Source organism: Mesitornis unicolor, unplaced genomic scaffold (genome assembly GCF_000695765.1).
Source record: "Mesitornis unicolor isolate BGI_N332 unplaced genomic scaffold, ASM69576v1 scaffold20156, whole genome shotgun sequence".
NCBI classification, from domain to species: Eukaryota; Metazoa; Chordata; class Aves; order Mesitornithiformes; family Mesitornithidae; genus Mesitornis; species Mesitornis unicolor.
Window position 1 is genome coordinate 1 of NW_010190540.1, and position 13,096 is coordinate 13,096.

General features: G+C 36.7%; 1 protein-coding gene across 1 annotated transcript in view; it reads right to left on the reverse strand.

Annotated features, from left to right (window-relative positions):
- Positions 1–2,254: 2,254 nt before the first annotated feature.
- The window catches only part of LOC104542212 (septin-10-like), a gene marked incomplete at its 3' end in the record, with an annotated part of 16,864 nt that continues 6,022 nt past the window's right edge, over positions 2,255–13,096 (reverse strand). The window contains 5 exon segments of the mRNA XM_010186440.1: positions 2,255–2,360; positions 7,278–7,443; positions 8,002–8,100; positions 9,751–9,910; positions 12,629–12,633. Of these exon segments, the coding sequence (XP_010184742.1) occupies positions 2,255–2,360; positions 7,278–7,443; positions 8,002–8,100; positions 9,751–9,910; positions 12,629–12,633 (536 nt within the window).

The following is a 13,096-nucleotide window of genomic DNA, read 5'->3' on the forward strand; positions in this document are numbered from 1 at the left end:
ATAAGTTCTTAATATATATATATTTTCTATTTACATCTTTATATGTTGGGGGACTTACTTGTGGGATGCTAGAAGTTAACTGCTTTTCTGTAGTAATTGTTTTTTGAGTGTTCTTTTAATGTATGAATGGATTTTACTCTCCAGATGCATTTCAACCAGTTTAAACCTACTGTGAAGCTGTGCATGATAACCAAAGGGTACTTCGCTCCCCCCTTCCTCACCTCCCATCTCTCCACAAATAAACTCTCCTAGAATCCTGCTTCTGCACCCACCTGTATTGGTGTAACTCAATCTGAACACAGAAATCAGAGAGATTTATTTCCATTTTTTGCAAAGAAAGAACTATGAAATAGCTAAGATTATAAACGTAACATTAGGCCTGTACTACATGGCAGAGCTGTCAGACTTTTATAAATGTGTGTGTATATATGTATGTATACTATTCATTCATTCATTTCATTGCAGCAGTTAACCAGATGCATTGCAAAAACAGGTATACCAATAAAGACATTCAGGGTAGAAACAGTAAGGTCCCAAGAGACTGTATGTCTCGGAAGTGGTAATGCCCCAAAGTGCACCTACAAGTTTCCTTGAAATGAAGAATGTGAAAGCAATTTTAAGTACAACAGAAATTTCTGGTTTTCTTCAGTTTCCACATACACACTTCCCAGAGAATAAGCAACAAGAACAGAAGACAAATTTAGGAGTGACTGCGTGATCACTTTCCCACATCAGAAACTGGGAAAACTAATATCCATAATTCAATTACAATATGCAGAGCTCACAAACCGCCTGGTATAAAATCACAGAAGGAAAACATCGAAGGGTACAGAGATACTGTGTTAAGACCTAGCTGAACCTACTTTGAACATGACCAAGTATTCTTCCAATTGGATACCCTCATACTGAGCAGGATTGAACCTGTTTTTTTTTCTTTACAAGTAGCATGGGGGACTTAACAGATTTAGAAAACAAAGTATTAAGCCTCCTTCTTATTTAAAACATGCATCTGAACACCTCACAAAAACTGCTACGTCAGTCTCTCAGCAAAGATGTACAGAAAAGAACATTAATAAATATACACAGGTATCCGATTTCAATTAAACCAGTGTCTGAATATAAATACACATGACCATGATAGAGTCGGGCAGAAAGCAGATGAGAAGATCCTGTTTTGCCACTCCAGCTTGACAGGACTAAATATTCAACAACACATTCAAGAAATGTTCCACATCTCCAAACATTCCTAAGGCAGCTCGGAATAGATGAGATTTTAAAAACAAAACAAAACAACAAAAACCAAACGCTACACACTTCCAAAGGTCTCAACACGATAGGTTGATCTTATATTTAATAACTGAACCTGGAGGTCATACAAACATACATGTCCCACTCTCTTGGGCTGAAAAACAACACATGGGATTTTTTCATGAAATCTTGTTTTTTAAAGAGCAACCTATGCATGAAAAACACTCATCTACTGTGCTGCTATGCAATACTGATGTTTCTCAGCATATTGCTAGAAAAGACAAAGAAACATGCAACCATTATGTTCATCACTCTCTTACTTCACTGTATCACCTCCTACTCTTATTGACTTGTCCCAGCTATTCACCAAAACCTTTAGACCATAGACTCCCTCCTTCCAAAAAAAGATTGCCATTTATAGACTCATAGAATCATTTAGGTTGGAAAAGACCCTTCAGATCACAGAGTCCAACCATTAACCTAGCACTACCAAGTTCACCACTAAACCATATCCCCAGGCACTACATCTAAACATCTTTTAAATACCTTCAGGGTTGGTGACTCCACCATTTCCCTAAGCAGCCCATTCCAATGCCTGACAACCATTTTGGTGAATAAATGTTTTCTAATATCTAATCTAGACCGCCCTTGACACAACTTGAGGTCATTTCCTCTCATTCTATCACTTGCTAGTTGGGAGAAGAGACTGACACCTGCCTCACCACAATCTCCTTTCAGGTAACTGCAGAGAGCAATAATGTCTCCCTTCAGCCTCCTTTTCTCCAGACTAAACTCAGCCGCTCCTCATAAGACTTGTGCTCTTGTTTACTTGTGTCTGATTATGCAGATTGATTGAATTAGCAGATTGATTAATCTGCTTTTGCTTTTAAGCATTACTGTCCTCAAAATATTAGGAAATTATAAAAATCACTTAGTTGTGATTTTGCTAAGAACTTAACTGTTCCAAATCTCAGCACACAGACTCAAGACAGGCAGGCGTGCTTACCTGTTGCTCTGCTTCTTTCAATAGAAACTGTTGTTTCATCTCCTCCTCTTTTCTTTGCACTTCAGGGGAGAACTCATGCCTCTCTGCCTCATAGGCTTCCTGTAGACTGAAGTTCAAAATGTAAGCAAGTCTCTCGCACATTGCTTTATTCAATGTGGAAAACAAACAATCCAGAATATTAGTTAAACAATTAATATTAACAGAAAATAATATTACTAGAAATTAAATATTAATTTCTACATATCCCCAAATAAAAATTCATAAGCAAACCTAAACAGAAGCAAGCATTTTACCTTTCTAAATTTTTATTTAAGTAAACAACCCTGAGTAAAATTGTTTATGCTAACAGCTCCTGGGCAATTTACATTTCAAAGTAAACACAGCACTTAAGAAATCTCATATTCTACGACTTGAGTTATAACATTTAGTTGCAACATGCAAGACCTTTTTCTTTACATTATTTACTAATAAAACACTGAAATTGCCAGAAAAATCTCCCAAAATTTCTGCATTGGGAAACCTCAGTCTTAAAATAGAACATTACAAAAACAATGCATCTGGAGCATTAACACAACAAAAAACCTGATTATTCCTATATGAAAAAGAAGGAAGGAAAATAACAGGAGCTTCAAAATATATGCCACTCTCTTTATGCAATGTCAAAATTTAAATATAGCAGAGTTATACTAATATAGAATAAATACAATTTCTAAGTAGTTCAACATCCAAAAAATAGGGTTACTTTCCAACGTGTATCAGCCAAGATCTCAAGACTGCTTGTTTTTTCCTGAATTCTCCCTATCAGAAGCTAATACACTGCATACTATAACACTACTATAATTTGAAAATATACAGGAAGTGTAAAGTAGTTCAGATCATTGAGCACATATCTGGCAACAAAACAGTACAGCAAGTAATTAAAGCACTTCTTTACTTCTAAATCTATGCCTCCCTTCTCTTTTTTTTTTTTTTAAAAAAAAGTTAGCCTGCTAGATATTTCAGTACATGAGGCTTTTTTTTTTCTTCCATACAACAGGTACTTGAAATCAAGAAACTTCTTTCATATCAAAGCATATCATAGCAAATTAAAAGATGCCGGTAATTTATTCACATAGTACCACAGGTGTGACATCTTCAGGGTCAGTACTACCACTGCTATCACCACAGTGCTGGCAGGAAAAGTTCTGCTTTTCAAGGAAAAAGGAATGGAGCTTGTACACAGACGTCTTTCATACACCAAAGAGCACACTACCTTTGAAAGCATACCGGCTTCACAACACAAGTTCTTCCAACAAAACATTTACCACTAACTTCTCGAAGTCACGAGACTCCAAAGAGGCAGAATTGGTGGATCCGAGCTGTGCTAATGGCTGTTACAAAAAACAAGAGGATCTGTCCAGTATCTTGTAGGACACATGGCTTATGAATGGATCAAAACAAGGAAAATGTTCTAGCTCTTTATTCTTGGGCTTTCCTCTTACATCATTCATCTCTTCTAACACTTTCCTAGTACTGATTAGTCAGCCCTTCTCAGCTATGATGACTTACTGTCCTTTGTCAGGTATCTCATGCCTTTCACTCTGAGGTAAAATAAACGGATATGTCTATAGAATATTTAAATTTGCTTTATATTTTTAATACACTTTAAGTCTCATCTTCTACTGTTTCTATTAAAACACTTTATAAATTGAAAGACTTATAAAAAAGGATATCTAAAAACTGATTTAGAGCAATAGTAAGCTCAAACAGCTCATTTCTATATTCAAATTTACAATAACTGGGCAGTTTCTCAATCCTAAAGTTTCTTAGTTGTATTCAAAATATAAAGAGAGAACAATCATCTTGAAATTGCTTAAGACTTAATGTTTATAAGATCAAGGTCACTTTTCCTATTTTACCTTATTTCAGCAACATATTGCAACAAAACAAATTTGGAAGAACAACTTTTTGGGTTTGTTTTCTATCAGCTGTGAAGTAACAGGTCATCCCGAAATTGTACTTATCACATGAAACAAGGGCATGCTTTTCCCACAGGTATTTACACTATCTTTAAGTTTAGATAGCAGACATATTAATCATAAAGCTACAGCATGGATTTTTCAAGTGTTAGCAATCCCAGTTGACACACTTTTGGACCAACATGCTGCCTTTGGATGCAATAAAGTAGCTAGAGCTAGTGCTGAACTAAGCTAATATGCTGCAATCACACCTTCATTTCATTATGTGGACATCTTTAGACTCAACCTCAGCTAGTTTATCAGGTAAAAGCAATTTTGATTTGAAATTAATAAAATATTAACTTGGAAGACACTGTATTTACTAAGTAACCAAATCAGATTTATAAGGAAGAAGAGAAATGAATGTGTATTTTTTTTTAAATCCCTCCTGCCCTTGAACTGAATTGTTCTGGAAATCACAAAGACAAAATTAAAACAAACTTTCCTCTTCCGTGCTTAGTATATCAGCAACATAATGATCCAAACAGTCTTTGGTTTCAGGAGGTTTGAGAAGCAGGGGGAAATAGTTCACCAGCTCTTAAGCCAATCCTTTCAACATTACTGCATCCATTGCTCACAGTAAAACACTTTTCCATTTACCTGAAAACTGGTTTCACTGCTTCTCATATAGCACATTATGAAAGTCAAATTCACAGGTTCTTTCCTTTTGCTGGGTTGGACCCCTAGAGTTTTATACTCTGTACAAAACCACTTGCAAAATTAAGATGTTAACGACAATTATTCAAATGATGTATTCTTATTGAGGTTTTAGAGGAAGGGAAGGGATTGTGAAGAAAGTCTACACCTTATTAATCCATTACATACCTCATAACAGCACTATCACCTACCTCTCGACACAAGCATAGCTGTGACACGCAGTTTTTCTATCTGCATAAGACTTAGAACATGAAAGCCTAAGTATAAAGATGCAAATCAAACATGTTCTGTTCATAAACAAAGATTCTGAAGCGAATTCAACTCTCAGCAGAACACAATGTTTGTGCGCTTTGAACTACGCAGTTATTTACACACTATTTTACAGTTTGTTCATTTAAATTTTAAAAAGCTTTCAAACTTTGAAAAAGTTGAAAGATTTGAAAACTACACTTGCAAAAAGTTAAATAACATTCAGCTATCAATTGACATATGTCAGAAGAACTAAAAAATTTACAAGTTAACTAAAGGCAGCTATTTTTAGCATGGTCCCTTGACTCAATGAAGTACCTAAGCTGATATTACGCAACACTAAGGATGTGATAGGTTTAAATAATTACCATTTTCCCAGTAGAGGCGTGAAATACATGTATTTTGGATGAAATTCAGCCTTACCATAAGAAAGTTAAAATACTTAGCTCCAATGCAAAGCTCTGCAGTTGGTCAGATGAACTCCATGCCCAAGTGACTTCTTAAGGAAGAAGTCTAATAGCCTTTCAGATAGTAGGTTTCCTCTCTCAGAAAAAGACAACTAGAGTCATAGCAACCTTCCTCTACATATTAAATTCTTCGCATTACTTCATCATCCTCAAAATAGACTGAAAAATAAACATTATTTTATTCTGAGAACTGTAAGGTCTGAATATCTCAGTTTCAGGGAGAAATAAAGCAATGGAATGTACAATTGCTCACATATTGAGCAACAGAGATGTTTGTTACAATTATGTTTAACTGCAATTATGATGAAGAACAAATTGTAATTATGAGCATAGAACAACAACTAAATCAGAGAATGATTAACATCAGAGAATCCAAATATGCAAGCATACAGCCTGAATACCAATCTTCAGGTTTTTTTCAACAGACCTCTGCTTATTATTCTTGTTTTGAAAGAAGGAAACTGTCCCCTCAATCAGTCAATACTGATTCAATGCAATCATATATATATATCAAACAATGAACAACATATAAATTAGACCTAGTCAAAGTGAAAGAAATGCTGCTCCAGCAACACTCTACAAGTTACAGCAACTGCAACGGCCCTAGAACTTCTATGCAAAGTGCAGGTGAAAGCAAAGAATTTAAGTCACTAAAAACAACTATTTGAAGGGAAGCCATTTAAAAGTCATTTATTTTTGCCAGAACAGAATGGGTAAGGACAATTTGACCACTAAGTAAAACAAGAAGTAAACAAACCAGTTGGTTCAAAGCACAAGAAACTTGTTTTTAATGCATAGTCTTGCTTTGTTTTCATGTTGGTATTTCCCACTATAACTATGCAATACTAGCACCTTGATAAACCACAAAGGCTTGAACAACTCCTGAAGCATCAGTTCTTCCCTGTCAGGATTCTAACAACTGACAAAATACCATGCATAAAACGACCAAAGGAAGCTGGAAGTGGAAGAGATGACAGAACTGGAAATAAAAGGTTAAACAAACTGGATATAAAAAATGTAAATACCTCCTGCAGAAAGCAGCTTTACTACATGAAACCACCGAGTGCCTCTAACCCTCTGCTTAATTTCCCTTTGGAATCCTCTATTAACTTCCTACAGCCTAACAAGAGATTTCTTGACCTGAAAAGGCTAGATACTTGTTATTAGGACAGATAAAGTGGGAAGTCAACAGTGTAACCAACAACTTGGTAAAAGCTTTTTCTTCAGCTCCTTCTGAGATTTGAGTCCAACCAAACCATGGTTCAGAATCATACATTATTAAGGGAGAAAGCAAACCAGCATGGTAATGTATAATGAAATTAATATAAAAGGCATAAAGTGCATATATGTGAAAAAAAAAATTACATTCTCCATGACAAAAATTAAAATCCCCAGGTTTATTCTAAAAGAGAAAGATTTCAGAAATACAGCTAGCTTGAATGCCTTTAAAAGCAATGCTCATACAATCCCATATACTTCTCCATTAAGATAACTGAACAAACAGCTACATACCTACTCTGATTTTTAAAATCCCAATTCTTTCCTTTTCAGAAAACTTATTCTATGTATGAACCCTACTCTGTATTGGGTTGATACAGTCAAGTGTCAAGCAAATGGATGCTGAAAGCAAGTGCTGCACATGAAGTCCTTTACCTGTCTGATTTGTTCTCAGGACCAATGTCACTGAAGCCCATCTCCTCCAGTCTGCAGCGCCTGTACAACTCATAATACCGTGCATGGGTCTGCTCTTTTAAGTCTTTCATATTGCAAACAAGCACCTTGCGCAGCTTTACAAGGTCACAGTGGTTCCCATTTTCCACTAATCAGTTAAAAGAGGAAGACTATTATTGTGCACAGCTAGCAAAATATATTTTAAACAGTATTGAGATTAATTTATTTTGTTTACTAATTATACTTCCAGGAAGAGGCATCTCATTGTTTGTTATACCTCTTATACTTCTTCATACTTTCTAATATACACATTGAAGAACTAACTTTAAGTACTGGTGAACATGTTCCAACACACTCCAATTTCCTGTTTGAGTTGAGCAACAATAAATTTCTCTCTTTTTTTCCCTTCTTTACTGACAATCATAAAACTTTGAAATTTGGTAGTGCCAGAGGCACTGCCACCATACAAATCTACCCAAATAATACACACACCATTTCATAGCTTGATTCCAAGGATGCATCAGTGCTGATGAAACTACCAGTTAGTGCACATCTCAAGTATTAATTGGTAAACTCCTTAAACTGTTGATCCAAAACACAATCACTATGGCATCAGTGGATAATATCAGTCCTTTTAGTATTGGTAAATTTTATACTTCAACAACAAAAATCTCCTTAAAAGATTCTCCTTTGAGAATTCATTTACCTTCTACAACTCCCCAAGGGTACTGACGAGCTCTCACCATTTTGTTTCCGATTTTCACCTCTTCTGTACTTCCAACTACGGCAAATGGCAAATGCCCGTGTGAGAGTCACATCAATACAGTCTTATCTCTCAGCATTACGTCAGAACTGAAAAGCAAACACTTCAGAAAGAAATTGGGGGGGGGGGAAATCACCATTTCAGGAAAAGTTAACAGGCAGTTTCAAACTAAAAGCCACTTTGAAGAGATCAGTAGCTAGTCAAACTACTGATACAAAAGTCAAGCTACAGTAACAAAACTGGGAGGAGCAGTTGATAGACCAGATGGGTGTGCTGCCAATTCAGAGAAACCTTGACAGGCTGGAGAAATGGGTCAACAGGAATCTCATGAAGTTCAAATGAGAGCAATGCCATGTCCTGCACATCCGGAGGAATAATGCCATGCTCCAGCACATGCTGGAGGCCGACCGTGTGGAAAGGCATTTTGCAGAAGAAAGATGTGCGGTTCCTGGAGGAGAACAGGTTGGACCTGACTCAGGTGGTCTGCCCCAGTGGCAGACAACTACATCCTGAGCTGCATTAGGAAGAGTATCACTAGTACAAAGAAAGTTGCTCCACAACATATCCCTTTGATTTGCATTCAGCCAGAGTTCAAATCACCTGTAACAGTCATGAGATGATCACAGGTTTGAACCCAAGGTAGGGTTACTGCTGTGGGCTTGGTCAAATCACCAGAAATACAGGCTGGGTAGTGACTGACTGCATGCTGACCCACAATAGCTCACCAAATAAAACAAAATATCATTAACTGGAAAATAAATCACTAGCAGAGCATGAAAGGGGTAAGTAACAGATGACCACCACACAGCAGAAGGACCTGTTACTGAATGACAGCCTCCCTCCCCGGCACAGGTGACAGAGGTTGGGACTGCAGAACTGCACACACCAGTGTACTGGCTCCTCCTTCCTACTTTCAAACCCCAGTACATGCAAGCATATGTTTCTGTATACAGAATCAGAGAACGGCTTGGGCTGGAAGGGACCTTAAAGATCATCTGGTCCAACCTCCCTGCCATGGCCAGGGACACCTCCCACCAGACCAGGTTTCCCAAAGCCCTGTTCAACCTACATCTACAAACATATGCACGTGAACAGCAAATACAAAGTGCTCAAAGCAAAGACATCCAGCTTTGCAAGCTTAGTTGAAGCTGGCACATACTCCTGGGAGGATCTGAAAGGACAATAGTAAAAAAAGCCAGAACTATATCTGACTTCTAAATCCCCAGCGAAAATCTGTCCTAATTTCAATCTAAAGTACTAAATAAAAGGAAAAAGCAGGTGGAAAACTGAAAAAAAACAGAAAAAAAATGGAGAAACGAGGCACCTGAGTATCTTCCCAAACAGATGTAAGGTAGTATTTGCTGAGGAAAAGAGCAAAGCCAATTTGCCCACCCATGTTAGTAATTATATATTAATTGCCCAGAAATTACAAAAAGTATTTGAGTCAGAACCTCTTTTCTGTTGCTGAGCCAGAAAAGAAAACGCCTCCTAAAACAAGCAGAGGCACAGAAAGATATCCAAGTAGGGAAAAAACCCAAAGCATACGAGCTTTTTTAAGGAGAGAGAAAAATAAAAAACCCAAACTTTTTATAAATACAAACCTGTAAGCCTCAAGATAATGGTGAAAGAACAGGCATGAATCGGCATTAGAGACTGAAGCTTTAGTACTGAAATTTTGTCATTTACTTACAGTCATGATGGTATTAAGTTTAGAAACTGTTTCATCATCAGTTGGAAACTGGTATGTCTGGATGCCATTACTAACTATTTCACTCATGATTTTGTCCTTGAGCTTCCGTAGTTCAGTTTTAGAAATGCTGTCTGCTTTGCCTATAATTGGTATAATGTTCACCTATTAATGATACAAATTATATGAAATGTGTAAGATAAGGAAGGAGGTCTCATACAGTGAACTACTCAAAAGAACAGCAGTGCCTACTTATTAACTAAATAACATTAAGTATTTATACCTCTGCTAAAGAAATACATTGTTTCAGTTTATAGTACCAGGGGACATGCTTCAGATGTTAAATGAAAGCTGACAGTTTAAATACATCATGAAAAGGAAGCTAACTACCAAACCCTGCCTACCCTTCAGCCTCTTCCTTGGGTTTCTTCCAAGCTACATCTTGTTCACTTCACCACTGCAGCAAAGAGTCTCTCAAGTATCTGCTGCGAGCAGAAGAATGAGGAAGACTGAAGAATCTTGCTTAACAGTAAGTTCTAATAAGGTAAACTGCCCTATCTCTTAAAATACTTACAACAGTAACTTAGGAAGGCAGTAGATGCCAAATTTTTCTTAAAAAGACTATCATCACTCCCAAGATATGCATTTTTCAGAATCAGATACAAAAAATTAATGCCAATGTCCAGATACTTTGGAAGAAAAATACAAATTCATCAAGATTTCAGAAGATGAAAGTTTTACAGATTTCCTTGATCACAGCTGCAAGGAAGGAGAAAGAAGAAAAAACAAACAAAACAAAAACAAACAACAAAAAACCACCCACTAAAACAACCCTGTACCCATTCTTTTCATTCTCCTGAATATTCTGTCTGAATGTAAATGCCTAAGCATGGAATTTCAAGAACAGACTCAAAATGAATGTTTTTGAAATAGGCCTTTTGTCTTAAGCAAAATGTCCAAATGAAAAAAGCCCATACCATCTCCAAAGTATGACTTCTAAGATTACCTGATGATAGTTCTTAATTGCGTAGCATAGACAACCTAAGCTCGTATCAGGTAAAATATCTAAAATCAAATAAAATGCTAGAATATTTTTTCAACAATTGAGTTAATTTAGGATTTTATGAACAATCGATTATAGCTAGGAGTAATTCACAGCTTCAGATTAGCTGAGGGACATCAATTTAGGTTTTCCATCAAACAGCTTTAGAAATGGGTGGAACAGAGACCTCAGAATTAAATTAACCTTTACTCTTCCTTTTCAACATGAATGTTCTCCAAGCACTTGTTAATTAGGAGAGAGTTTCTTAGACAAAAAATAGCAGAGAAAGACTACTGAGGAGACCAGTAACAAAAGAAAAGTAAAATCACCAGAAACTGTGATTACAGCTATCAACATTGATGTTAAACCACAACCATTATATTAAAATTTAAAAGCAACACTACTTCGGCTTTAGATAAGAAACGAAACAAAAAAGTTATCTTTGCTTAATCTGTTAACCAAAATTAATTTCTCCTTGCAGCACCTAAGGTTTCCTTGAAAATCAGTATCTCAGTATCTCAGTATCCTACAATAACATTAACTGAAAGCACACATTTGTACTAACAAAAGACCTAAATTGTATTGGTTTGGACTACATATAGGTGTGCCTCAAGTCCCCCTGCTCCCTCCCATGCCTACTACTCACTCAGAAACCAACTGACTCCCTTTCAGCCTCTTCCTCAGCTACAACTCTCAACAATTACAAAACTGAATTTTGCTACAAAGCTATAGGCTTTAATACAGAATCACTGTAACCCCACATAAAAAGCTGACACTTGCAAACCCAACAGTCCTGCCCTTCCCCTTGCCACCAGCTGCTCATTGCCAGAAAGAACAAAAATCTGTGCAAAGAAATCAATTACTTTTCAGCTTGATCCATTCCCTAACGAAGCAAAAACCTTTAGCTTTCAATTTACAGCAGTTTCCTCGACCAGGGAGCTGGCTGCCCAACACACTTGAGCATGTGTAACACTGCCTCATTCAATAGCAATGCAGAATGACCATGCAAAGTCACCAGGATAAAACTTTACCCATGCACATTACTTCTCTGCTAGCACCAAATTCAGCCCTCTGATAGCGCTCTACCTGAAATGCAAGGCATCACTTACCACCCTAAATAGAAAGCATGTTATTACTCTAAATTGAGATGTTCATGTAACACCTTACACTAATGACAAAACATCTGTCCCTTTATGCGATAGAGAAGGCAAAAATACATATACTTTAAATTACTATTGGTTGATATCTTGCAGGCTGATTTAAGTGTATCTTTAAGAATCAACACAAAAATTTCCAAATATTCCTTTCAAACTAAAAAAAAACCACAAACCCAAACCCCACAAGGTACACTTACACAATTTCCTAAACAGTAATCTGTATATAATTCTGCAAGGATGACTTTAAAATGCAGATCTATTAGGTGAATAATCACTAGCTCCCAGCAAGAAATCATACAGAAGACGTCCTCCTTAATCTGTGACTGAAACCTGGCTGGTCTGTAGTGGTTCAGTCCTAAACAAAACTATAGGACTTTGCAATGTCTAAAAAGCTAGAGGCCAAATTCTTAGCTAGTCATCCAATTTATAAGCAATAGTGAAAAATTAATTGCCCACAGATACATCTGTATTGTTTTGGTTGTTTTTGCCAGGATTACAGAGCATAGGATGACCCTATCTTGTTCCAAGAATCCTCTTTACCTCTGAGCTGTGTAATCCAGTCTTGGTTTGTACCAAGCAGACCATAATAAAAGCGTAACAGTGTACACCATGGTGGATTTAGGAAGAAACTGAAGACAATTGTCATAGATTTCTACACTCAATGTAGGCGTGCTGCTGTAACACCTTCTCTTTGTGGAGTCCTGTACTCATCAACCTATTTCCATTTCTTTTGGAAGAAACACTGTTTTTAAGGGAGCACAGTAAAGAGAGGGCACAAGCAAGAAACAGTATTTTTGTGATTTAACACAACCTCCAAATTCAAAACTCAGAGTAGAACAACATGAAACTGTTCCATTTTCTAGTATCAAGGCTCTTCAGCTATAAATGCGTATTACAGAGTAGTTTCACAACCATTTTAATCTGGTATAAACAGAAACCACAGCAGAAAGAAGTGACCCTGCTCTCTCCTACCTTTCTCCCACCATACCACTCCCAACTTGCTCTGTGCTACTGAGAAAGTTCAAAATCCAAAATACATCCACAAACAAAATTACAAAAATACCAAATGTGCTCATCAATCAACAAGTGTGGAAGAGAAAGCTTGATCCTTGTTATCTTGAAGAAAAAACTCATTAACAAGAAAATTCAGCA